The sequence below is a fragment of the Urocitellus parryii genome, chromosome 7 (assembly GCF_045843805.1).
Source record: "Urocitellus parryii isolate mUroPar1 chromosome 7, mUroPar1.hap1, whole genome shotgun sequence".
NCBI classification, from domain to species: domain Eukaryota; kingdom Metazoa; phylum Chordata; class Mammalia; order Rodentia; family Sciuridae; genus Urocitellus; species Urocitellus parryii.
This window is the reverse complement of record NC_135537.1, coordinates 126,441,507-126,468,964: the sequence shown is the minus strand read 5'-3', so window position 1 is coordinate 126,468,964 and position 27,458 is coordinate 126,441,507. Positions and strand designations below refer to the sequence as shown.

Genomic DNA, 27,458 nt, shown 5'->3' with positions numbered 1-27,458 from the left:
GGGTTCTTTGAGCAGAAGCTAACAGAGCAGCCACCCCACTTGGAGTTCCTTCACCCCCTCAAAGTTGAATCCATTGAATCCCTAAAATCTCATGTGACCCACATTTCCAAATCACTAGATCCAGTAGCTGATCAATGCCACCAGATGCCCCACACAAATGCCTTCACTGGAACACTACCCTTCTGTTTCTAAACTGAGGATATGCTCCGACCCACATGAACAGGAAATGAGGGTCACAGGATCACAGGGGAGACCTGGGCAGGCAGGTGTCCGCGGCACGTTTCCTTTTTGATGTGAGATGAACTAGGTTCAAGAACATTCTGCTTCTGCCTCCTCGAGTGCCTGTCCACTAAAACTGGAACAAGTACCCTAAACCTCTGGGGGAGAGTGATAGCACCAGTGGGAGCCAGGTACTCTCAGGGAAACAGTGGGTAGAGGTGACATTCCTGGAACTTTTGAATAACGTTGAATCTGAGACTCCTTCTTATATCTTCCTCCCTGTAGTATTTTGAAATATTTAACACATTTGAGGAAGTCTGCGTGTCCTCTAGTCATATTAGTAATAATAGCCATTGATTGAATAAATACTCTGCGCTTTATACTCATGAATGCATTTAATGCATTTAATTGACTCTTCACCTTATATTTATGAGGCAGGCACTATTCCCATTTCGCAGATGAGCAGAACTGATACTTAGAAAGTATGAATGGTTTGTCCAGAGCTACCTAGCTGGTGTGATTTGTTGGCCGTTGGATGTTCAGATTCCCTATGTATGAACGGGACGTGTCTGGAGTCATTGGGCACCTCGGGCTTAGATTTCCTGGAACAGGAACTCCCAGCAGAGACAGCCAAGGGATTGAGAGTCTATCCTAAACCATGGGAAGAGTCATTCTGTGACTTTGATGATTATTTAACTTCTCTGAGTCTGTTTACTCATCTGAAAAAAAAATCGAGAAAACATTCATATTTTCCTCTAGATAATAAAAGGCACTAATTGCCAACGTCTCAGGCCCAAGGCACGTGAGCAAGTTATATAAGGTGGTGGCAGTTTCTCAAGATCATTTCATTAAACTCTGTTAATTTGGATGCACTCATAGGAAGCTCAGTGTTTTTTTTTCTTGCAGAGTGTAAGAAGTCAAGAAACCGAGAAGAAAGCAGGTCTCATTCTCCCCACGGGCTAGCACGCTGTACCTCTGCAGGTGATAACAAGAGGGACTTGACCACTCCATGTTTTAATGGAGCCCTGAGGTCAAACCTAATCTTGTAAGATGCTGGGAGCAAAGGAAGAGTCACCCCTCCCTGCAGAGAGCACCTGCATCTTCTGCCTCTTCTGCTGGGGTCTTCTTCAGGACCCTTCCTGGCCAGGGTCCTGTTCATGACAATGAGCCAGCACCGAGATACTGATTGCAGAGATGGGAATTTGGTAAAACTGGGCATCTTTCCAAGGGATTGCAGCCAACGTTATCTGAAGAGAAAATAAATGGCACACTGGGGTCTCCTGGAATAGAAATCAGCCCTGGCCCCATTTCCTCCAACGTGGAGCAGGCTGTGTGGGCTATGTGGTGCATTGGGAAGAGTTCTGGTCTGGGAGGTCAGAGTCAAGCCATCCATGACCTTGAACTGCTCACGGTCCCTCCCCAGCCCCAGTTTCCTCATTGATACATACAGAGACTAGAAAAGGTGACATCAAACCCTCCTTTAGTTGCTACATCCTGATTCTTTCTTGGCAAGGCTAGATAGAGGGTTTAGATTTTTTAAAAATCTCTAAGGATTAATATTAATACCACCAACAAGCAGCCCCCCCCACCCCTCATTCCCTTGGAAAATAATTAGGATACATAAAAGATGTGGGTTTCAAACTTTTATTTTTAGACTATGTAATGCTTTATTTAAAAAAAAAAAAAGATCTTATTCCCAATCCTGCCCTGCTGGAACTCCTCCGTTGTAGTGAATGAGGTTGATTTAGAATTTGCCCTTGTCTACCCTGCTTCTTTGCCCTTGGTCACAGTGAGAGATTTCCGTCGAGCATCTATTTATTTATTTATTTTAAATGGTTTTAGTTGTAGATAAACACAATACTTTTTCCCATTTATTTATTTTTATGTGGTGCTGAGGATCCAACCCAGTGCTTCACACATAGAGGCAAGTGCTCTACCACTGAGCCCCAGCCCCAACCCCACAGCATATGTTTATGTTTTTGTTTGTTTGTTTGGTTTTTGGTTTCAAATACAAAGGATCAGGTTTTTAAAAATGTCATCCACAAAACTCATGGGGGGGGGATGCATTTATTTGTAGTGAAAGGAATGTTTTTTTTTTTATGAATTACTTTCTGGTGGGTTGGTCCCTTCATTGAGTGGTTATCCAAGAGTATTCTAGGTTATTATTGGCTTCTGTCCCATCCTACCCAGGCTCTCCATTCTTCTACATTTGATAAGATCTTCTGATTTCCAAAGGATGAATGAATGGTAAGACAGAGTGCTGTCTTGAAAGTCAGTAAGTCAAGTCCAAAAGGTCTCCCTCTGTGACCTTGAGAATGCTACTGTTCTCCTTTCTGGGCTTAGTTACTCATTTGTTCAGTCAGAAGGTTGGGCAAGGCAGTTCCCAAACCTCACGGGAATCTGGGATTATTTTTCCAGAGCTCTCACAACTGTGTCCACCTAACTTCACCAGGTGTACTGGTCCCTCATGATGGTCCTCAGCCTACGGGGGTGGCCTAGGCAGAGGAAAAACCCCAGAGGGGGAGATCTTTGGAATTGCCCAACTCTACAAGCATTGCAAGACATTGCCCACTACACTTGTGGGAGCAAACATGAGAATTCTCACATTTCCGGGAGTTACTTGAGAGATTCTTAAACTGGAAAATAGTCCTTGTTAGAGCAGTGCACAGATAGACCAGCTCTGCCCCACTTAGCTTGGTAGGGCAGGCTTGGAAACTGCCTTAGCGAAGAAAAGTGTCTGCCTAGAGGAGCACAGGTATCCTGGCTCACGGCCCCCTCCCCATTGGAGAGTCAGGGCTGTAGTTTCTTGGGAACTGAAAGGAGCCCCAGGGTTTTTCCAAGGGAAAGGGCCCTCAGGCCAGATGGTAAACCTGGGACACTCTGAAGCTCCCTCATCTTTGCCATTCTGGCCTGGGGTCAGCTTGGGGAACACACAGAGTGAGAAGACCCCTGAGAGTTCCCAGCCTAGGAGAGAGGAAAGAATGTGATCTTAATGCAAGAGAGAAGCTCCCATTGTTTGAGGGCTTATTGGTGCAGAGCATTAGAGGAAGCACTTTATACGTCTCCCATTTAATCCCCACCACCCTCCCGTGTGGCAGGTATTGATCAGAGACTTGTCATTGACACAAGGAAAGGTGGGCACCTCTCACTTCCTGACCCTTGTACTTCTTTTTATAAAATGACTTTTAGTGGAGTTTTTCCTCATAGAACGAAGCCAAAGAGGGAAGCAGAAATATGGCCCATGACCCCACTTCTTAATCTCAGATAAACTTCACAAATACTACAAAAATAAACCTAACGAACATACTAGTTTAGGAAAATTAAGTAGTAAACAGTAATAAAAGACAAAGGGAGACATCTCTCTCCTTTCATCCTTGTCTCTCTTCCCAAATTAAAAAAAAAATTTAATAGTTTGTGTGCATGATTAGTTCCAGAAAAACATTCATTATATAAACCGTCTTCCTTGCAGCGTGCCTATAGATACTCTCTTTGTATGAATTTTTAAAAATTATTACTTATAAAAAAGGAACCAGACTGAAACATTGCTGTCCTTTGTTGTTGTGTTGTTGTTTTTTTACTATCTATATTTTGAAAATCTTCCCCAAACAGCATGTATAGCTCTGCGTCATACTTTTTTATAGCTGCATAGTCTTCCACCATTACAGTTTAGTCAGTTCCCCATTGATTAAAAACTGTTTGCAGTCCATTCTGGACTATTTATCCTGGTTCATAAATATTGGAAAAATCTGAGTGCATCTTTGTAGGGAAAATTTCATTGCAGAGGGAAAATAAGTCAAGTAGGCATTACCCATTTATGCTTTCATGAGGGGTAATGAGAGTGTCCATTCCCTTGGCATTGAGGATGGTAGAATTCTTAGGTCTTGGCAAATGGTTGGTTTCTTTAGAAAAAAGATCTCTATTTTGATTTGCATTTCTTTAATTGAGTAGTTAAGGTTGATTGACGTGTGTGTGTGTGTGTGTGTGTGTGTGTGTATGCCTGAATTTTTTTTTTTCCTTTCTTTTTTGGGGTAGGAGTGAGAGTAACTGCATATTCCCCTTTTTTTTAAAATGTACTGTTTCTAGTTGGTGTGCATCTTTCTAGATTGATAGGCTTGAGCTTTTTGTAAGTAAAGGAGAAAGCCCTTTATCTCATGTGTTCAAAATCTGTCCCTAGGGTTTGTCTGGCTTCCGTCTGTTGTCTGCGGTGTATCCTTCCATAGGGAGGCTTTGGCCGGGCGTGGGGCTGCAGGGCGGGCCTGAGCATCCTTCCAGATCACCCTGCTTCCCAGAGGCCACTTCCAGGTGCGTTCCAAGGTCGCACTGTGCATTTCAAGCCGGCTCTGAAGATGGAGAGCAGTTCTTCCCATCCCTGAAGCTGCTTTTGGCTTTATTTCATCTCCATAGTGTATTTTTATTGCTCTGTTTGCACACCAGATTTCCCAGAGCTGCTCCAGCCTCATTTAACTTTGTGTCTGTCCATAAAGACAATTCATTAAATGCTTAAAAGCATGTCATCTAATTTACCGATCTTTTCTCAATGAATTTTTAGATTCCTGTGCTCCTTGAAGATCACAAATAAATGCCGTCATGGCTTTAGAAATTCTGTAGTTTTGCCTCTTGATTGACAGAGTTCATCATCACCTAGTTTTATTATCCCCCACCCCCACCCCACCGTGGGGACTCAGGAATATTTTAGTCTCCAAGTTCTTAAAACTGAAGATTCTTGGTTAGCTTTATTCTTGAAGGGTAATTTGAGAATGAGTGAAAGCCTCAAGTAACACTTACTTAACCAAAAACAGTTGACCATTCTGTCCATCCATTCATCCATCCATCCTCTATCAATTCAGTATCTATCACATATCATCTCATTTTATGTTATAAACAAAAATAAAATAAACATTATTTAATAGTTGAAGCTGTCTCCAGCTATCCAGCATAAAAAATAGAATCCAGTAACTCCTATGTGTTCTTTCTGTCTTGTATTCTACCTCTGACCCATGGAAGTTATCTGTTATCTTGAAAAATATAGTTATTGGGTTTGCTGAACATCTTTCATTTGTATGTTACTACCTATGTACAAGTCCTTAAACAATAGAGTTATACTGCATATTGGAAAACTCGCCCTATCTCATGCCACTCTATTTTTTTCTGCAGTTTGCTTTTATGTGCTCAACTTTATAGCTGAGAATCGTCTCTGCTAATATTTAGAGCTCTGGTTCATTTCATTTCATTGCATTGCATTTCTCCAGTTGTACAGGATTGCATTATACAAGTATACTGCTGTTTATCACTTTTCTCTTGGAGTAGAGATTCTCCCTCCAGTTTGTCTCTATTAAAACCAGTGTCACACATGAACTTGCTGGTGCAAAGCTCTTTATGTACATGTGTGAAGATTGTCTAGGGCATGTACCTACAGAAAGAATGGACAGTTCTAAGATACGTCCACGTTCAACTTCTTTACCCATTGCCCAATTTCTTTGCAAAACAGTTGTACCAATTTACATCCCCACCAGAAGGTACGTGAACAAGACTTCCTGCTTATCCATGTCAGTAGTCTCAGGCATTTTAATTTTTGCCACTCTACTGGGTGTGAAATGACATCTCATTATGGTTTTAATTTGAATTTTCCTGATTACTTGTGAAATTGAACCCTACTCTATGTATATTGGCCCATTGGGTTTTCTTTTCTGTGAGTTGCATATTTATTTCTCTTGCTTATTTTCTCCGATTTGGATTGTTTTCTTGTTTATTAGTTGGGAGTTATTTATGCGTTCTGCATATTGATATAAATGTATTTTCTAGTCTTTGACTTACGTTTCACAATTGTTTTCGATGTATCATGGTTTAAAATTTCTCCAATGTTCCTTCTCTAGGTTGTACCTTTTGAATCTTATATCCTGCTCTGAGATCATTAATATATTTTCCTATGTTCTTTTCTACCATTTTTTAAGAGTTTGCTTTTATTTTGTATTTAGGTCTTGGGTCTTCCTTAAATTGACTTCTGTGTACATATTTTTGGGTATATTTCTGTGTGTATATGTAGGTATATTGTTCTACCTCTGTTTAGTGAAAAGCCTGGACATATTTTTAGTAGTTTTTCTATTGTTCCTTCTTTTCATTATTTCCAATGAATTTTGAGTAAGAAAAACGGAATAAAAACACTTTAATTCAAAATATTAGTGAACCCTTAAATAGCACTGACATTGCTATTCTAAACAATATATAGTATGAGTTATATACATGCATGCGTGTGTATGTGTGTGTATACACTTGTCACTTGAGTTCTAGATAAGATTGTTCCTCAACCAGCACATCATCTTACTTGCAAGGAAATAAGTCTCAAAATGCTAAAGAAGGTTGCTTCATGTTTTGTAGGTTTCATATCTTAAGCAGTTGTCTTGAGATTTTTTTTTCTTCTTTATTTTTATCAGGACATGTGTAGGTATGGAGTCCTTCTAATATACAGTCTGATATTTGATTCATTTTTTTTGGGGGGGGGAATCTAGAGGTTAAGTTGTCCAGCTGCTCAGAAAACACACACACACTATTAACTTTTAGTTACTGTTTCTGAACCATCCCTCCCGCCTCTCCTCTGGGAGTCTTACATTAAGTGGCTCCTGGGTCCTTTAGTCCGCGGGAACTTGCCTTCCCTCTCAATGTCCTTTCCCAGCACGGAGAACACGGTGTGCTTCTCTCATTGGATGCTACATCACCAATTTCCTTCGGCATCCATTCTGTTGTCCAGATCTGCAAATCCAGGCAAACAGTCCTGATTGGTTTGTTTCTCTCTCATGGTTGTTGATCTAATTTCACAGATGCACAACCCTGTTGAATCTCGCAGAGAGCATCATTTAGATCGTATCTCATTCCCCCCCCTTCCCATGGCTTGCATTAAATCTCCTGTACAGAGAAATTTTCCCCTCTGGTCACTTCCTTATCAGAGCCAGCAGCACTGCACCACTCCAGGAGCTCAGCCTTGGACCTCTCTTGGCTTTAATCTGCCTCCTGCCTGAGGACAGTTGTCTCTTGTCCCTCTGACTTCTGGCTTCTGCTGAGACTTAGGAAGGGTATGGAATTCTGATGGGAGGTCAAGGCAGCTTGGGCAGTAAGTGAGCTAGAATAAAACCTATCTGGCTTTGGGGAGGGCTGTCAATGTGAAGGTCAGGGTGCAGTGGCAGAACTGGAGGTAGAAACATCATTAGATGCTGCTTTGCACAGTTGGGTTCAGCAGGTGGTAGCAGTCAAGCTCTGAAGCCCGAAACCACCCTTGTTTCTGGCATGGAGTTTGTATTTGTCTCTACTGTGATACAGGAAGTGCTCACACCACTTTACCGGGATGCTTCACAGTGCTCTTGCTTTCTTTTGCTTGGAGCTCTGTTGGATATATGGTTGTTTCTGTGTAATTGCAATTTGATCAAAGTCTGTACTCCTTTGTCCTCTGGCCCTGAGACTTGGCAGTTGGGCCAAGACTCAGGATTGTTGCTACAGGACAGAGAAGGGAGTAGCTCTTTGTGGTACAGCTAATGAATTCTGTGACACCCATTCATACCATTTATACCAACCCATCAACTCCACGCATCACCAAGAAACAAAGATGACATTAACTCCTCTCTCTTTTGATGATACACCTGCATGGAGCTTCACTTTTTACTAAATCCTCTTTACTTCATAATTCCCTGGTTCATGAGAGGTACAGAGCATGTCAATAAATCATTGTTGACCTTGTCCATGGATCCTGCCAAAAAAACTCACCTGTCACTAGCCCTAATATAGTGGTTCATGAAACATGGTCCTGGTACCAAATGGGCATCATCTGCATCCCTTGAGAACTTGTTAGAAATGCTCCAATCTAGTAGACTGGGAATTCTGGGGCTTGAGCAGAGCAATCTAGGTCCCATCCAAGGGGATCTAGTGCATGCTTGAGTTTGAGAGCCACTGCTCGGACAAATTGTCATGCTGTCACTCTACATTTTCCACCTCAACCTCAAGGGAAGCTTTCTCAAAAAGTGTCCCAAGAGATGCAGTTGCAAAAAAAAAAGAAGGGCTCCAGAGAGAGTTCCGTGCTCATGGCCTTTGAAAAATTCTTAGACTTGGTTTTCAAGTAGCTCTTCATTTTGTTTAACTCGATATCTTTAAACCGATTTAACCATACATTTCTCTATTCCTGCCCCAGTGTCCTGGGTCCTGCCTCTATACCTCAGTATCTATTTCTCTTTCTTTTCTTCTGTTCCTCCCTCCCTACCTACTTCTTTCCTCCTTCCTTCCTTCCTTCTTTCCTCCTTCCTTCTTCTCTCTCTCTCTCTCTCTCTCTGTCTCTCTCTCCTCAAAACTTCCAGACTCAAAGCTCAAAACTTCTGAGTTTTCACTTCTATGGATTTGGGTGCTACCACATGGAATTCTCCTGAACTCACATCTCCACTACATGTCCTTACTACAGTCTTAGAGAAGAAACACTGGTCAGGCCCTAGGGTTGAGGTTGTAGAAAGACTATGGACTTGGAAGGTAGTTAATCTTGGAAGAGATCCAGGATCTACCACTGACTGGCTCCCATTTTTCCCAGGGTTCTGGTGACACATAAACAAAGCTGGGTGTGCACAACAGAATGAGCATGGTATTGGGAGTCAGAGAACCTGGGTATGAGTGCTTGCTCAATCATCTACCAAGTTCAGCTCTTTGGTCTCAATTTCCCCATCCATTAAGTGGGAAATGATAATAAACCACCTACCAGGCGGTATTGATGGAAATGTTCATAGTGTATGGAAAAGATCTTTGTAAACCGCGAAATACTATAAAACATTGGCTACATTATTATATATTTTAGAAGCTGTACTATCAAGAGCTCCATCCCTCTGTCTGGCCAACAAGTAGATGATCCAGAAACTTCAGTTCCTTTGCAAACAAACAGAGCCCCAAAGCATTAGAGCAATGCTTAGTCCTGAGGGACCTTGTTCCCGTTGACAGACAAGAATGATTTGTAAATAGCACAGGCCCTGTTTTATGTTCCATCTTCCTTGGTATTGATTTGTTTATCAAAAATTTTATTTATAAGAAGCACAGAAATAAACCAGCCCCAATTCTGCAGGATGTATCACAGGTTCTGAATTAATGAGGTCTAAATTTATGAGAGTTTTGGGCTGGGGATAGAGCTCCGTGGTAGAGTGCTTGCCCAGCATGTGTAAGGCCCTGGGTTCCATCCACAGCATTGCACAAAACAAAACCCCAAACAAACAAAAACATAATTTATGAAAGTTCAGAGTTGTTCCTTCTGTTTCTTGTTGTTATTGGTGTGGTGGGGAGACAGTGTTCCACAAGCAGGGTCCCTGCACTCCCTGAGGTTGGGAGCACAACTTCCACACCTTGACCTTTAGGGCAGATGCATTTCTCTGGGTACCGGAGGGAGTCATGCCTAGAGCTGTTACATGACATGGTTTGGGGTAGAAGTCTTTATCTCAGTTCTGACAACTCTATGAAACTATATGCTGTGACCACAGAGATTTACAGTAAGAATGTTCTTTGTGAAAAGCTGCGTGTCCTGAGGAATGAGGTAATTTATTTCAAAGTCCAGGGAACCAGTGGTGAATGCTCATGAGACTCATGCTGCAGGACAAGCGTCGTGTGTGATTCCTGGACCAGCAACACTGATGTTAGCAGGGACCTTGATAGACATGAAAACTCTAATCCACATCTTCAGAATCAGGCCCCCACGATCTTTTTAAGCTTTCCTGTTTATTCTGATGTGGGCTTAGGTTTGAGATCTGGAATAAGAAGGAAGGAGTTGGGGCCAGACTCTACCCTCCAGAGGAAGAGCTTCAGAGCTGTGCACATCAATAGTGGATGGTGTACCTATAGTGGTCCCAGTTAACCCACCCAAATAAACTCAATTTAGGTTGTTTCTCCACTTATGCTAGGGCAGCGGTTCTCATTGCCTACAGTGAGGAGTTAGAAACCCATGAGTTAAAAATACCCCTGTCTAAGCCTTCACTCCCCACCATTGAATTAGACTCCCTGGGAGTTGGTCTGGGTATCTATATTTTTGAGAGCTTCCAAATAATTCCAATATGCACCCTTGGTTGAGATCTACTGATCTAGAGGGTACCCGGCTAAGAAAAATTGATTTGTTTTGTGTTTGCACTTATCAGGAATTTTTCTGTTGAACATTTACTTTGCCTATTTAGATTATAAAAATTTCATATTCATTCTAGAAAAACTTGGAAAATATAGGCAAGTTGAAAGGAGAAATAAATTAACACTCATGTTCTAACTATCCAAAGGCAGCTGACAATATCTTTGTGAGTTTTCTTTCAATCTTTTCAATTTTTTTTTTGTGTGTGTGCGCAACTGGCTTGAATTTTTACAGCACTGTTATCACATTTAAAATCCCGTTTTCTATCCACTTTTTAACTTTATATCTTAAGTGGTTCCGCACATTATTATAATTAGAATTTTTCATACATGCTTTTGGTAATGTGAAAAGAAAAAAGACTTTTTCTCCATTTTTGCATGTACCTACTTCAGGATGGCAGTTAGAAAGTTCTTTCTTTCTTTACATTGCCTGTATTTCAAGAATATTTTAAAACCCTACTTTGAGTGTCCAGAAATAAAATATTAACTTCCTACTCTGAATTTGTTCTCCCACGGTGATTCCCCTGCCCTTGGCCTTTCTCTTACCCCCATCCTATGGGTAGACGTCTGCATCTGGCTGATGGAAGATACAGTCTTATTGCAGAAATTAAAGAAAGGAAAACACATAAATATTTTCCCAGTGTTTTATAACCCCCATTCGACTTGCCAGCTTCAGCGACTGTTAGATTTTTCTTAAGTTACCAGCCTGTAATCCCATAGGTTGTGTATGATTCATAAACATTCACAAACAGAGCGGTCCCCATCAGGCCCACTCCTGCATGCTTTGAAAGAAAGAAAATAAATGTACAAGGCAAGAAAGAGAAAGAAGGAAGGTGGGACAGGAACAGGATGTCCTTGACCTAGGGTAGTCCAGTGGGCACTTTTTTTTTTTTACTATAATGGTACAAAAGTAACGCACATTCAGTAGAAACCACACTTTGCATTTCGAATTTTGATATATTTTCCTGGGCTAGCAATATGTTGTGATGCTAGGCATCGGGAGTGAGCCACCGCCGCCTGGTCAGCCATGGGATCGATCACAAGGGGAAAGAGCAGATCCTCAATCTGTGGTGTGCGGCTGAGCTACGTTCCGTTGGGTAGACACAGCAAACGAATTTTCATCATGGGACGTTTCAGCTTGCCCTGGGTTTATCAAGAGGCAACCCTATTGTCAGTTGAGGAGCATCTCTAAAGAATGTTCTGGTGTTTTGTACTTGGTTAGAAATGCCAAAATCAATTCATGTGTCTCCTTTTTCCCTTCTCTGCTTTCAACGTGATGTTATTCTTTGTTGAACAGTAACAAATATATACACATAAAGGTATCTATGTGTATATATGTATATGTGTGTATATATATATATATATATATAGAAATATATTCTCGGTAATATATATTGTATATATATTATATTTTTCCTTGAGTCCTTCTGCCTTCTGACTCAGCTGCTGATTTGAACCTAAGTGCACCATCACTCACTGCTGGTTGATGGAGCTGCCATTGTCTTCTGTTTTGATGTGGTGGATGCGTCAGGTAATTGTGCCCCATCTTCTTGCAGGGCATTATGGGAAGGATGCTTACCGAAGTGGAGGACCCGATCTCCATAACTTCATCTCATCTGGATTTGTCACGTTAGGAAGAGGACACACGAAGGGTACAGTGGAAACCATTTTTTACTAAAAATACAGAGGTTGCCTAGGGAACCCCGGTCTGAAAATTGGAAGATGGTATGGAGGCCAGAGGCTTGGTCCAAGACAGGAAGGAGTAAGTGGGGTGGTTCCATGGCAGCTGGTCCTGGGGACATGTGTGGCTTCCAACAGGAGTAACCAGGAGGTCACAGGGGTGACTTTCGAGGTCAATAGACTTCCGAGAGACATCCATCCTGTTCTGCCCACGGCCAGGGAAACAGGACTGAGATGCTCATGGCTTCCCATGGGAAGGGACCACAAACAGCGTGGTGGAAACACTACCAATGGATGTGGCAGCATTTGCCAAGTGTATGTCTGCCTCTCGGGGCTGTTATTCCCCTTCTACTCGAAAGTCCCATTCTATACCCTGATGTCAATGTCCTGTACTGTGGGTTTGTAAGCCAGCGTGCATGTGGAGAGTTTCAGCATCCTAAGTGTGTTTCTGTAAAACTCTATGATGTGGACCCAAAGCTAGAGGTGGCGCAGACCTTCCTGCTGCAAGATGAAAGCTCACCTAGCGTTCTGTGAGCTGCTTTAAGACCTAGCTGACAGCTTGCAGAGCATCTGGGCAGGGGGTCTGGAATCCTCCTCCACTCTCTTTTGTTTAAACAAGCATCCTACTAGTGTTGTGAGAATTCTGTCACCTCAAGAGTAACTGGATCCCTAACTCCTTGATTACCTTCCCAACACCTGTGTGCTGTTATCCACCAAATGTGAATCCTGTTGTCAGGGGGGAGTATATCCCTGTCTTCCTGTGAAATATGTGTCTGTTCCCAGTGTGAGTGAACAAGGAACTTTGCAATATTTTCTTACATTCCATGCATCTACTTTTTAAAGCCTTCTGTGATGTTTGTTCATCCTATAGAGAAAAACAAATCTGTATCTGTGTATGTACTTTCTGTTGTGTCTATTTGTGTCTAAATAAAGTTTATTAAGGATACAGGTGGCATTTCTGGCTACGAAAAGTTGCAGAATTAAATTGGGACCCACCAAGGGAAACGGGCTGCACGGTTAACCACTGGGAAATACAATCTTAGAGACACTCGGATCAACTCGAACCTGGGATTGCAAGCCCCCATGTTACTTGCTTCATAATAATTACCCATCACTGTGAAATAGATCACTCTAAAACTTAGCCTCTTAAAACAATAATAAATATTTATTACCTCCTATAGTTTCTATGGGTTGGAAATGTGGGTGCTTCTGAATTGAGGGGAGTGTCTCTCCTGAATTTGCAATCACAGTGTCACAGCGTCCGGCGGGGTTGCGTCATCTGAAGGCTTGACTAGAGCTAGTGTATGTGATTCCAAGATGGGTCACTCACATGGTGCTGGTCATCGGCAGGGGGCCTCTGCCTCCATCCCTCCCTGTGACATTCATCTCCCTGGGTTACTTGATTTTCTTCCGTGGTATAGTGGCTGGGTGATCAAAGAAAGAGAAAGTCACATGCCACAATATCTTTCATGACCAAGCCATTATTTCACAGTATCTGACAGGTTACACAAGCCAGCTCCCTTCAGGATGGGAGGTAGCTCTACAGGGACAGGGACAAGAACATCAAGAGCTGACAAACACTGGAGCCACTTTGGAGGTGGGCTTTCTCATACCTACAAACCATGGGGTGGAGCTACAAATCTGGATTTTTCAAACAGAACCCAGCAACTCTTACCAAGACCTCTCAACTGTCCGGTTCCCCACCCTTATCCCTACCCCTTATAGGTGGTTCACCCTGAAACATCAAATGCTCCAAGCAATAGAACTCTTTATATTTGATAAATATTTAAGAGGTCTACTGTGTGCTACGGAATAATCAAAAGTAAACAACATAGAATCCATCCTTATGGAGAACTCACATTTCATTGGGACAAAATAAATTCTTGACAGTAAGTGCAAGGAGAAGAACTAAAGCTGGTAAGATTATAGGGAGTGTTGTGGTGGAGAGCTACTCTGGACAGATAAGGGGATCATTGAACGGAGACCTGCAGAGACCGGTCACAGGCAACAGAAAGGCTTGAGGTAGAAACTTTCTTGTTGTGTGAAGAAATACGAAGGGGGTCCACGTGCATGAAGCAGGTGCTGGGGCTGCCCTGAGGTTACCTGGGAGATGGAGACAAGGAGAGAATGTGAGAAGCTGCTGATCTATGAGAATCTTTGCAGATCCCACAGAAGGATCCTGAGCAGATCCCTTTTCCTGTTTAAATGATAATCCATGGAGATGAGGCTGGATATGGCCAGTCCTGCTCCCCAGCCCGATGCTCCATGGGATCTGAGGCAGAAAATAAGGGGGAGGAGTAAATGTTAAGAAAGGGATAAGGACATTGAAGCGGATGATGAGATCAAAGCTGGCAAAGCGACAATCCCGATGGCAATGTGGGAATCTCACCGAGCACAGGACTTCAGGGTGGCCCTGTGGCAGTCTAAACCCACAGATCTGAGCAGAGGCAGCAGCAGATTTGGGGGAGTCCCAGAGGCTGACCCAGTGGTACCTACTTTATTACTGACTCCCTGAGAAGGGAATGAAGCCAGGAATTGATTTGAACATTTTGGAAAATGTAAAGATAGACAATGATAATTCTGGGTGAAGGTTTCTAGCAGCAGTTAGAGGGCAAGGGCAGGAGGATGCAAGTCTGAAAGGTTTGGGGCCAGATTAGGGGGAATGCTAGAGTGCAGGATTTCTGAGGTGGTGCAGTTTTGAGTAATGAGAAAGGCAGAGGATCACTGTGGTTAAACACAGGGAAAAGTTCACCGAAGCTTAGTTCTGGAACCTCCTTCCGCTTCTTCTGGTTCCACTGCCCTGTGACATTCTACCCAGTACTCTCCTAGAGGTCTGGGCTCACACGTGTCTTCCCACACACCTTCCCCAGCCCATCTGCTGGTCTGATCTACTTGTATCCCTGAAGCCATGTTCCTGAGCTCCCACCAGCCCCGTTGACTGGGTGCTCTTGTGGTCTTATCTCAGACAGGGAAGAAGTCAGGTCTTCTCTTTAGAAAAGAAAGGAGGGATGTGGATGCACAGGCTTCTGTGGAACCACAGGCTGCCACCCCCCATCTCAGGATTTGAGCAAGAACCCTCCGACCATCAGGAGATTGTGGCAAGGAGATCCCTGAGTCATTCCACTAAAGGAATCCAGCTTGGAGATTTTCAGTCCGGGGAGCCAAGAGAGTGAGTGGGTTGGACTCTACTAAGGTATTTGAAGGCTGGACTCCAGAGAAAGCATAGAGCTCAGAAGGCGTCCTATCTCCATGGTAACAGGGAGGCCTGCAGTACAGCTAGAGAGAGAGAGAGGGAGAGGGCTGGACCTGTTTTTTTGCCAGAGAATGGTCTCTGTGAGGCTTCACTTCCTGGGGGCATTCTTTCCTGTCCATAAGGGAGGGGTGGGCGGAAGGAGTGGGAGCCGAGCAGGGAGGAAGCTTTCATTCACAGTTGAGGGCACCGAAGCTCTAAGCCATGGACTGGTGGTTTGGTCTGTGCACGTGGGACAGCTCCCTTGTGTACTCTCGGCTTGTTCACTGCTGATTAATGTCGGAATCCTGAGCACTAGTCATTAACTTGGTGTGCTCAGCTTTTATTCAGTGGTGTTTCACATGATCCCTGGCCAGCACACAGAGCTGTCCCTAAGTATTGCCCTTATGAAAATACGTGGCATCAGTATGGTTTCATGTTTTGTTAAAAACTGAGTCAGCCTTGTATGGGGCCTGATTGCTTTGTTTGCAAGGATGGAGCTGCATGAATGGTGAATTCCACCTACACCCAGTGGATCCATCTCCTGATATAACTTCTATTCAAACAAAATAAAGAGAATTAAGGCAAAACAAAACCCAGTGCAATACCTTTGAGATCTTTCAAAGTTGGATACCTCTGTTTGCAAGCTCAGCCATTTTGCTTAAAGGCCACTATTCCATAAAAGTCCTATTTCCATATGGCTTCGGTTAACAAGAATATGCATGACCCTTCAGAAATCTGAAAGGATGCTCTGACTCTCCTCCATCCTGCTCAGCACTCTGTTCCCTCCAAGGTTACTTTCAGCAACAATTAAACCATAGCGTCCTGGACCCACTTCCCAAACTACTCATGAAATTCACCTCTAATTCAGCACCACTCAGTTTATCTTTAGAGACCCATTTGAGGCAATAAGTCTTCTGCCTCATAAGTCAGTACAAGCTGACCAAAGAAATAAGCATCATTCCTCTTTGGCTTATCTCCTCATTCTAATAGAGTGTTTGGGTTGAATTGACACAGAGACTGTTGTCTTCATGTGGCATCTAAGCTGTTAACCAACTCACACTACTTTAATAAATATGTCAAGAGAAAAATTTTCAAGAGAAAAATTTCCATGCAGCAGGCCCTCTGCTGAGCCCTAGCCCATGCATGTCCCTGTTGAATGCTTCTCTATTGGATCTGCTCCCATTGGACCATGCAGGTGCTGGACCAGTCTACTGGTACAATCTGCTGGGCTGATGTAAGAAGAAAGGTAGTGTAGGACAAAAGATGCGCAAGTCAGGATGCACTGCAAGTCTCCGTGCTTTGGGAAGTTTCAGCTCTTCCTTGTAAAGTGCACGTATATTCAGCTTAGGAGGAGTAACCTGGGTACAGCTAAATTTCCCATGACCCTCAACATTGAGAAAAGAGACAAGACTTTCTGGACCTTGGTATCATCAATGCATCCTTTATAAGCCTCAGTGCCACCAACCTGACTCTCTATCAGGCAAGAGGGGAAAATCATATGAGGCTTTTCACCCTGAGTATTGGTGCTGTCTTTCAAATCTCTTTGGGAGAGGACAGAGGATTAAGTTCTGTTTTCATAGAGGCTGGCTGGCCCAGCCAGAGGTCTAACATTTCTGTGCTCTTGTTCTCCTTTTTTTTCCCCCCAATCCCTTTTTAGTGCCAGATCTGAGCTCTCTCTTACCATGACCTTTGGCTCAAGTTAGCTGTATTGAGCAAGTTTGTGGCCAGTACAATCTCTCTTCCTGGCACTGACCAGTCATCCAAGTTGGGAATCTCCTCTCCCAAGGAACCAACCTTGGCATTTACTCCCCTCATTTTCTTCCCACTGCCAAGAGTCTCAAACACCCTTAGCTTTGGGACTCAGTCAAGTCACAGGAAAATGTAGAAATAGGAGCTTTATGTTACCAAGGGTCTATGTGGACCTCTCCATCAACAGTTACCAGAATTCCATGGGGTCCTAGAAGTGGGGCATAAGTCTGGTATTGTTAGGAAATCCTCATCTAGAACACAATCATGCTATTCTGGGGCTCTGCTCTTACACTGATTATTAACAGGGCAGAATAAAGAATTCCAGTCTTTCCTGCCCAGAATCATGACCTCAGCCTCAGTCTTATTCTCCTCCAAATATGGATATAAATTTCCCTCATTAGATCATTGTGAAAGAAAAACAAATGGCAAAAAGAAGAGAGTCATTGGGGATCAGACATGGTCAACTCCTAGCTCCTCCATTTGCTATGTGACCTTGACCTCTATGACATTCTTCTATAAGCTAAGATCATATGTACCAGTTACCTCTCAGAGCTGCTGTGGAGATTCTAGAGAAACACATGCACCAGATCTCTAAACACTCAGGGCAAGGTAGTCTTTCTTTTGTTCTAGCTTCAGAATGAAACGGAATAAAAAAACTAGATCCAGCAGCAAGGGCTGCTGGGCAGCTAGTTAGAAATGCATACTTTCAGGCTGTACCCCAAATCAACTGAATCACAATCAGTTAAAAAGATCTCCAGGAAATTCATAAATACACATTAAAATTTGAGAAGCATTGATATAATTTTTTAAAAAAACAATTTTTGGATAAGGTCCTCTCGATGGTCTCCAAGGTCACCTCCATTTCCGAGATTCATTTACCATCCTCATGGATTAGAAAGCAGGTTCTCCTGTAGCTAAGAAGAGAAATACCTGAGCTCAGAGGGGCGATACAAAGAGACCAGAGTTAGGACTCTGGTGTCCTGTCCAAGATGGAGAACCAAACAAAAATGGCAGCACAGACATGGGCTTTTTCCCATTTCCACAAAATAAAATATTGGTTGAGTAAAGATAAGCAAGACAACATCTGTCTTCCAGAAGCTGGGTGGTCTGATCCCTGTCAAGTGAATGGGAAGTTCCATGCAGTAGATCCAGAGATGTGCTAAAGGAGTTTAAAGGAAGGAAACATGGCCACTGAATGAGGATGTTCCTAAATGGCTTCCTACAGAAGATAGGAGTTGAGATGTTCCTAGAATAGCAGGAAAGTGACCAGAGCCCAGGCACCTGTAGTGAGTCCACAGGAAATGGACTTAGAAAGGTAGGTTGGAGATAGTGTCCCAAATCCTCCCGAGCACAAAATATAGGTTGAGTTAAAACTAATGGCAGAGACTAGGAAGAGAAGGGAGGAGGAAGTGATGGGAAGTTGTTGATCAATGGGTGCTAAATTGCAGCTGGGTGGGATTAATAAATTCTGGGGTGCTGTTGCACAGTCAGGTGACTATAGATAATCCCAATATGCTGCACATGTCAAAGAGCTGGAAGAAACCATAAAGCAATGATAAATATCTGAGGAGACAGATGTGTTTACCCTGATTTGAACATTACCCAATGTCATGGTACCCTACTAATATGTGCAGTTTTGTGTTTTTATATATTGGTTGAGGAATATTTTTAATTAAAAAAAAATTCTAATTGTTTACCCCTACCATACCGTCTTCTTTCTTTCTAACTCTTCTGCTTTACAGAACAAAACTAAGAAGCAAAGTAAACACATGAAAAGCAGGTCTCTGTGTGTGGCTGACTCTGAGGGCAGACAGGGACACAGCAAACTGATCTTCAGCTCCCTTGGCCTCTGTTCCTCTTGCATGAATTGGGCGGGGCGGGCGGGGGAACGGATGGGGAAGTGGCTGGGGCTGCAGAGCTGGATGCAGTTGCATGAGCTCAGGGTGTCAGTGCCCTGTGGACGCTCAATCATGGCCTAGGTTGCAAATGTCTCATTGTGTCCGTTTCCTCATGCAAATCAGAGCACTGATAAAACGCTTCCTTATTTGATATTCTGGGATCATTTCAAGATAAGGCACCTCCTGAACATAGAATTACTGCATAGAATAAAGCAGGGAGTTTTTTTCTCTCGGAGGTGACCTTTTGGGTTTGAGTACCCCATGTGTTCCCAGGGTGGCCTATTTGCCTACACTTCAAAGTATCAGCAAGAAGACCCTCTTAATATGATCACAGTGATGGAGAGAGATGATTTCCCCCGAGGTTAACAGCGTTTTGTTCATAGTTCACACCTGAAGGCCCTTCCACCAGCAATTCATAAATGTGCAGTCTGGCTTCAGAGGGGCCAGCGCTTATAAAGTATTCATTCCTTGAATAGGATGAATGCTGGAACCTTGTTCTCTTCATCTGCTTCCCAGTGAATCATTTTTGCTTTTGCCCTGGGGGAACAATTCTGAGGGAGCATAATGGTTTTCTGGTTTTTTACTAAGAGCAATTGAACGCGTATGCCTGAATGCATTCAGCTTGAATATCCAGGGCCGTGGCACAGACTGGAGTGTGGCAGATTCCTCCGAAGCTCCTGCTTGTGCAGATGAAGATGTGGGTCCCAGAGCAAGAAAAGAAGGGGGAGTCAAAAAAATGTGGACCACAGGGCAATGAGGGAGTGGAACCTTAGCCAGAATCCAGGTGGCTTAGAACTGAGGGAGGCACAGTCTTTGGCAGTCCTGGGCAAGAGTGGTGGTCATTCTAGGAGTAGAATAAGCAGCTTTCTTGGCCCGTTTTTGAATGTGAGTTGATGTGTTCTGGGGAGGCTTTTGAGCATTTGCCCCTCACCTTATTATTCTGCCCAAATTCTATCATTTGACCCTTTTCTTTTTTTTTTTTTTTAATTTTATGTAGAGTCTACTTTTATTGCTCAAAGAAAATGATTGCCAATATTGTATATAACCACCAGCTCCCAGATTTCTCAGCCAAGCTCCTCAATTCTCAGAATCTTGATTGACCAGGAAACTGTGCCTAAATATTTTACCATCTGTTATGGTTTAGACATAAGGTGTCCACCCACAGCTCATGGGTGAGACAATGCAAGAAGGCTTAGAGGTGAATGATTGGGTTAGAAAGCCCTAACCTAATCAGTGCAGTAATCCTCTGATAGTGATTAACTGAGTGGTAACTGTAGGCAGTTAGGTGTGTCTCCTTCCCTCTCTCTCTCCCTCTCTCTCCTTTCTAGTGTGATGTCCTGAGCCACTTTCCTCTGTCACACTCTTCTATTATGAAGTTCTGCCTTATCTCAAGTCCAGAGCAATGACACTAGCTGACTATGGATTGAGACCTTTGAAACCATGAGTGCCAAATAAGTTTCCCCCCCCCCCTCTAAAAGTGTTCTTGTAAAGGTCTTTTGGTTGCAGCAGTGAAAAAGCTGACTAAAACACCATTCCACTCTTTTCCCTTTTCCTGCAGGCAAATGGTGCTTTTAAAAATTAATTATGACAGGCTGGGCAGGGTGGTGGTGTGCACCTATAATCCCAGCTCCTTAGAAAGCTTTGAAGAGGGAGGATGGCTTGAGCCAAGGACTTTAAGGCCAGCCTTGGTAACATGGTGAGATTCTCATTTTAAAAACCGATGATAGTGGGGCTTGGGCTAGGGTTCAGTAGTAGCGCACTTGCCTGGCATGTGTGAGGCACCCGGTTTGATTCTCAGCAACCCATATAAATAAATAAAGTAAATGACCCTTTTCTTTATGTCTGAAACATTTCTAGTTTTCATGAGACCTCTTTTAAGAAGTCCCCAAATTTATCAAGGTAGATTCTTCTGTGTGGTTGTAGATCTTTTTGCATGATTTGGAAGGCAGAGGTTTTAATGTGCACTGGCTCGTTAATCCTGGTGTGCTCTTCCCTCTGTATTATCCACCCTACTAGCTACTCAGTTGCTCAAGCAGAACACCATATATTGAATACTAGCCTTGATGTCTGTCTCCCTCTCCTCCCACACCCAAGTCCATCACCCTCCATTACTTTCCCTTGGATTTGTACACTATCTGTCCCCTCCTTAGCCCAGCATCCCAGGCTGTACCTCTCTTCCTTCTTATCCTACAACTTACAAAGACCTCCTACATGGGAATCCACTCTTACCTCCCACATCCAGTCAGAATGATCTAATTCACTCTACCCGGATTTAATCTGGCTTAATCCAGTTTACCTACCTACCTTAGAGCTCAGATCTGTGGTGACTCTCTATTTTACAGAACTTCAAATGCTGCCTGTTAGAATAAGGATCTTAAATATTAACTCCTTGGAAGAGTGGTGCCCGACATACCAGGTGGAGCCGTGGACATCTGTCATCCCACCTACTCAGGAGGGTGAGACAGATGAATCACAAGTTGCAGACCAGCCTCAGCAACTTAGCAAGACTCTGTCTCAAAATTAAAAAAAAAAAAATTAAAAGGGCTAGGGGTGTAGCTCAGTGGTAACCAGTGGGTTCAATCCCTAGTACTGAGAAAAATATCCTGGCTGAGTTCAAAACTCTTAAGAGGTATTATGCACAAACTCTCCCTCTTTTCCTAGGTGGATAACAACATAGCACTCAAGGCCCTAATCCATCCAGCCCCTGCTTACTGATGGAGATTCTTTCTTGCTGACTGCATGCATGCCAACATGGACTTCCCTCCTTAGAACCTTTGCACAGGGCTCCTTCTGTCTGCAGTGACCTTCCCTGTTGGTTCTTACTCGACCACTACACCCATTGTTCAGGTCTCAGTTTGACTTTTTTCCATTTCTCACATCTTACTTGGCCCTCATCTCAATTCATTCTGCATTGATGGGACAGCATGCCACAGATAGGGTTGTCTATAAATCATATTTAACTTCCCTGAGGCAGGCAAGTCCAAGATTGAGAAAAGCTGCTGGCAAGGGCTCTCTGTCTGCACTATAACATGACAGAGGGCATCGCATGCATGGTGAGAGGGCATGAGTGCACAAGGTGGGGTGCCAACTCACTCTTCATGAAGACACCACTGTCACAATAACAGTATCAATCCATTCTTGGGGGCAGAGCCTAAGAGCTGCACGTGTAGAGCTAGCTGAGTGTTTTCCCTCTTAATGACTGTTTAATAATCCATCCTATCATACCATCATTTATGCAGCCAGTGTTAGATCCACGACTGATTTTTTGTCACTTATTTTTAAATGTTTTTTAGGAATAATTTTAGACATATAAAAGTTATGAAAACAGTGTGAATTAATTTCTGTATTCCCTTCAAATTTCCCAAATTTTAACATTTGATCACCTTTGCCTTATCATTTATCTTTGCTTATCTGTCTCTCTATTTATGTGTACATGCACATACAAAATAGATATGCATACAAACATTATATATATTATATATGTATATACATATATATAACATATATATATATATATATATTCATGTATTTTTCCAAATACATAGGCATGTATAATTGTATGTCTAAAACACTAAAGAGAAGGTTGCCAATATAATGGCCCTTGATCCCTAAATACTTAAGTGTATTCTTCCTAAAATCAGAAACACTCCTTTTATAACCACAATACAATTATCAGAAAATTAACCCTGCTAGAATACCAGCATCTAATCTATCTCTTTTATTTAAATGTACAATTAATATAAAAAGGAAAATGTTTTTGCTGGTCCAGGCTCCTATGTTATGTGATTTGTTAATATGTATTTAATTGTCTTTGTTGGCATTTATAAATACCGCTCTCTACCATTTTAACCTCTAACTGGTTATGTTTGGGTATGTGAAGGCTATTGATTTCTGTGTGATAATTATTTATTTGGCTACCTAAGTGATTTCTTTCATTGTTTGTTATTTTTATCATTGGCATTCTAGGTATACCATCATATCATAGGCACATAGAGGCAATTTTACTTCTTTATATTCTAATTAATTTTTTTGCTTAATTCTTTGGCTTAATACTACCAGCACAGTGCTAAAGATTCATAGATATAAAGGGCATAGTTTGTTTCTGACAGTGTGAATACCTCAAGAGCTTTCCTAAGATACAGTCTCTAGAACTGAAATAGATGAAAGTGATGATAGATAGCTCGATAGGCAGGCAGGCAGGCAGATAGATCTACAAATATGTAGATATAGATTAATTCATGTTAAAAAATGTAATATTTAATTTCCATTTCTTGAGTTTTTTCCTTATTAATCAAAAATAGGTATTGAAAAGCTTTTTAAGCATCTGTGAAAATAATCATGGTTTTTCCCTTAGATCAACTAGCATGGTGGATAATACTAGTGGATTTTCTAATATTGACTCAGTTTTTCATTCCAAAAATAAATCCCACCTGGATATATTGCATGCTGCTTGTTAATATTTCATTCAGCATGTATCAATATTAATGAACAATACTAGTCTATGGTTTTATTTCTTGTGATATTTTCATACGCTTAACATCAATGTTCTATTTGCTTTACTAAAAGAAATTAGGAATTTTCCTTCATTTTGGGTGCTGTGGAAGCACAATGTTGAGGCTATCTGGTCTTTGGAGGTTGGAAATAATTCTCCTGTGAGAACATCAGTGAATACTGCTTTTCAAGAATAGTTTATTAATAACTTTTCTGTAAGGTGTGCATTTTTTGATATTTAACTAATTTTAAAATTTTAAATACTTAGGAATATTTTAATGTGAATTAAAATATTAAAAGTAGTTATCTTCATTCTTAACTTTTTATTGCTGTTTAGTTTCAAGTGTTTAGAACTTAATCTTTTTATCTAGTTCATTAGTTTTTAACAATGTTTAACTTATATTTTTTTGCTTATACAATAATCAATGTGTTTATCCTGTTTTTATTTCTGTGTCCTTTCTCCCTCCATTTTATTTTATTTTGGATCTTTTCTCCTTTGCCACATGTTGCATACATATGCCAGTTGTCTACTTTGTGAACCACTTCTGTTTTAACTTTTGATGTGTGTATCACAGATATGTGCATACTAATATATCTAATCTATAGATTTTATTCAAATGTAAAAAGGAAAATGTTTTGCCACCTTTACATTTTCTCTGAAGTCTGCCCAATGATCTCTCGGTTGGATGAAGTTAATCTGGTAGATTGCTCAAGAAAGGTTCATGGCTGTACGATTCTCTCTTGAACTGTTGTCCTGTAGACTTGACACTTGAAGGAAAGTTTGCCTGGTAATAAAATGCTAGGTTCACACTTTTACTGACTCTTTTGAAAATTCTGCTCCCTAGTTGCTATTTTTTTTTTACATAAATCTGATGGCAGTTTAATTCTTCAGATCCTCAGAGCTTATAAATTATTTGATCTTCTTACTTAAAACTGCTGAGAATTATTTTCACCTTTAAAGTCTGTTAGTTTTACTAGGACATCGTCATGTAACCATTCCTAGGCCAGCTATCTATCTAAAGTTCCTCTTTCTGAGTTCTGATCCTTTTATTGAACTTCATTACGAAAGCTTTTTTAGCAGAGCAGTGGCATTGGATGTGAGGGAAGGAAAGACCTACTTGCATTTCCTAAGGTGCATCTGCATCTTTCCCCAAAAACTCAACTGCTTAGGGCGGGGTGAACATGAATTGACATTATTCTCCTCTATTACCCAAGCAGAAAACATGGACAACATTGTGCTTGACTCTTTTGATACGCATTCCTCCTCACTGTTGATCCTTATTCTATTGACTCCCATTCAATGCATCCTCAGGTTCTTTTGCATCTGTCCCTTCCCTCAATGCAAACTTTTCCCAACTCATTTCCAGTTTAATTTAATAGCTGCCTACCCGGAGCTCCTGCCCCCACCCATTTGCTCTTCACTCTCTCACAGTCTTTTGCCAAGTTCATGTTCCTTCCATAGAGTTTCTAGCAAAGCCATCCCCCTCTGCTCAGGATCCTAGAGTGTCTCCCAATTTCCCCAATTCCTACATTTCTTCCATTCCCTAGGCACGTTAGTTTCTCCACCTCTCCAGTCATTCTGATTATCTTCTCACTTGGTTCCAACCTCATATGGAGAGCCTTCCTTATATGCCTTACCTTTCATTGATTCTTTCTGCATCTATGAATCCTGAAATGTCTGGTTTCCCACATTTTTACTTACTTGAAATCCTTCTCCTGCTTTATGGCCCTATACAAGTCTTACTGTTCTTCATGCACTTTAACCTCCAAGAGTTTTCCTCATCTGAGTCTTCAGGTATATCATTCTTTATTATTATTATTATTATTATTATTATTATCATTTGCCTTATAATGCTATTTGTGCATATACATAGGTCCTCTGTTTCTGATGGGGTTGTTAGCTGTTTGTTGAGACTAGATTTATGGCCATGGTATGGAGCAGAGAGACTTGATATTACCTGGGGGACCTCTGGATCTAGCTCTTTTTATAAGGCCCCAGACACTTAAAGGTTTAACACTGACAGGTGTTTTCAGAACTTTTACAGGAGAGTTCAGAATAGATCATCTTAGACTTGAGTTTAAGAGGTCTATAGTCATTGTAACAGTAGGTGACGCTGGAATGACAGCAATAAAAAAAAAATTGGTGACTGAACACCAACCAAGATTTATATATATTTGTTCCTCACACAACAGTTTACTGGAGGTTTGGACAATCCTTTAAAGCAAATATCCTCCATGGGGTGCCTCAGGAAATAAGACTAACAGGGGTTCCAGTCTTCTGTGGCTGCACTGGGACAAGAAGTCGCTTTTGTTGACAAAATTGAGAAAGAAGAAAACTGGCCTGGCTTGGTGGCCCACACCTGTAATCCTAGCGGCTCGGGAGGCTGAGGCAGGAGGATGGGGAGTTCAAAGCCAGCTTTGGCAAAAGTGAGGTGCTAAGCAACTCAGCGAGACCCTGTCTCTACGTTAAATATAAAATAGGGCTGGGGATGTGGCTCAGTGGTTGAGTACCAAAAAGAAAAAAAGGAAACCAGACTTTGGTTCTCCTGAGTACTTCGCCCTGAAATGAAAATCACATCTAATCACATCAGTGAGTAAAGCAAGTTGCATCCCAAGCCTAAAACCAAGGAGAGGATGAATATGATCTTCCAGGGAGAAGTCATCTTTCCAGTCCTCCAAAAGCAGAAGAAAACAGGATATAATGGTAAACTCTAGTAATGTTTACTGTGGCCTGGAAATCCAAAGTAATTTTACTCTCTTTGCAATATAAAGGATACATTCACTCCTTCTCCAAGGTTGGGGGTAACTTCAAATGCCCAGGTACTCATGGCATTGAGTTTACACGTTACTTTAGACATGAGGCAGCACTCCTCATCTGGACTAGGGGAAGATTCTTTGATGAGGTTTCACTTCTGCTCTCTGAAGGGGTTTCCTTGTTTCATTGTTTGCCAGGACTCCTGGCTTGACCCTACAGGAGATTTTCCATGGTCTACTGTGGCCACATCTGAAATGGCTAGGAGCACCCCAGCTTCCTAAGCTCACCAACTTCGCCGAGATTAATCAGAGGTCCAGGGATTATTCGAAGTCCTTACTGGTTACAGATTCCCCGCTCCTTTGGCAGCTCAGCTGTTAAATCCTGAGGTTTCTTATCTATGTCACTCTCGTCTGTTCCATATGCTTGTAAACACACACAATTCTTGAGACGTAGCTTCAAGATATCTTGCTTCCTTTGCTTTTTAGGGCCCTCTTTCTTCACTTCAAGAGAGCCCTTTAAACTGATTCACTTTATTCAATAAAGTACTGACCTTCTCATTCAGTGGAGCAGGGGAAGAGGAGCAGAGACAGTGTTTCCACTTTCACATGATGCAGGTGACTTCCATTCATATGCTGTGGACCGAAGCAATTCATAGGGTCCTGCCAGACTTCAAGATATATTCTTCTCTGCACTGGGATGGAAAGGAGAGGCAGATCAATTAGTGAAGATTATGGGGTATGTTATTTTCATGGTGACTGTAGGTTCCAACTGTAAGGGTACCAAGCAGGTCTCAGAAAAGCAGTAAGCAATGACCTTGACCAGAAGATGCCAGAAGGTTCCATTTCCCCCTTTCATCCAAGGTCAGAATCACTGGTGGTTGCACCTGTGGAAGGAATTGTGGTACTTACTCTGGAAGGTTCTGCAGCTCAGAGTCTCCTATTCCTTTGATAGCCTGAAACAACTCCCTCCTAGAGAGTAGGTTTGAAAGAAAACTCATTCTCCATGTGGTTGCAGATTCTAGAGAATAAGGCCAGTCTTGATGTTGGTTAAGCTGAAGCAAGGAGAGATGTCTGTAAGGGTTCATAAAGTACTTGACTTTCACCTCACACTCCCTTTTAGCTAAACCCTTTCCAGTGAATGTAGATCGCTGGAGTCACTCTAATTGTTAGGGAGTAATTGCTCCCAATACTAAGATTTGCTAGAAGGAAGTTTGAGAACCATCAGGGAACAGAATTGAGTCTGAGCAGGGCTTTGCATCCATACTCTGTCTTTTCATATAGATTTAAATAATTCTCAAGAGCCACCCAGCCTG

General features: G+C 42.1%; 1 protein-coding gene across 3 annotated transcripts in view; it reads left to right on the top strand.

The window, feature by feature from the left end:
* Shisa6 (shisa family member 6) overlaps positions 1 to 27,458 on the top strand; it is a 279,496-nt gene that overhangs the window by 114,753 nt on the left and 137,285 nt on the right. For 2 of the 3 annotated variants that reach the window (XM_026390668.1, XM_026390667.2), the window contains exon 3: positions 11,898 to 11,993. The exons of the other annotated variant lie outside the window; for it this stretch is intronic. In XM_026390668.1, coding sequence (XP_026246453.1) covers positions 11,898 to 11,993 — 96 coding nt within the window. The remainder of the gene's footprint in view (positions 1 to 11,897; positions 11,994 to 27,458) is intronic. 3 annotated transcript variants of the gene reach the window in all.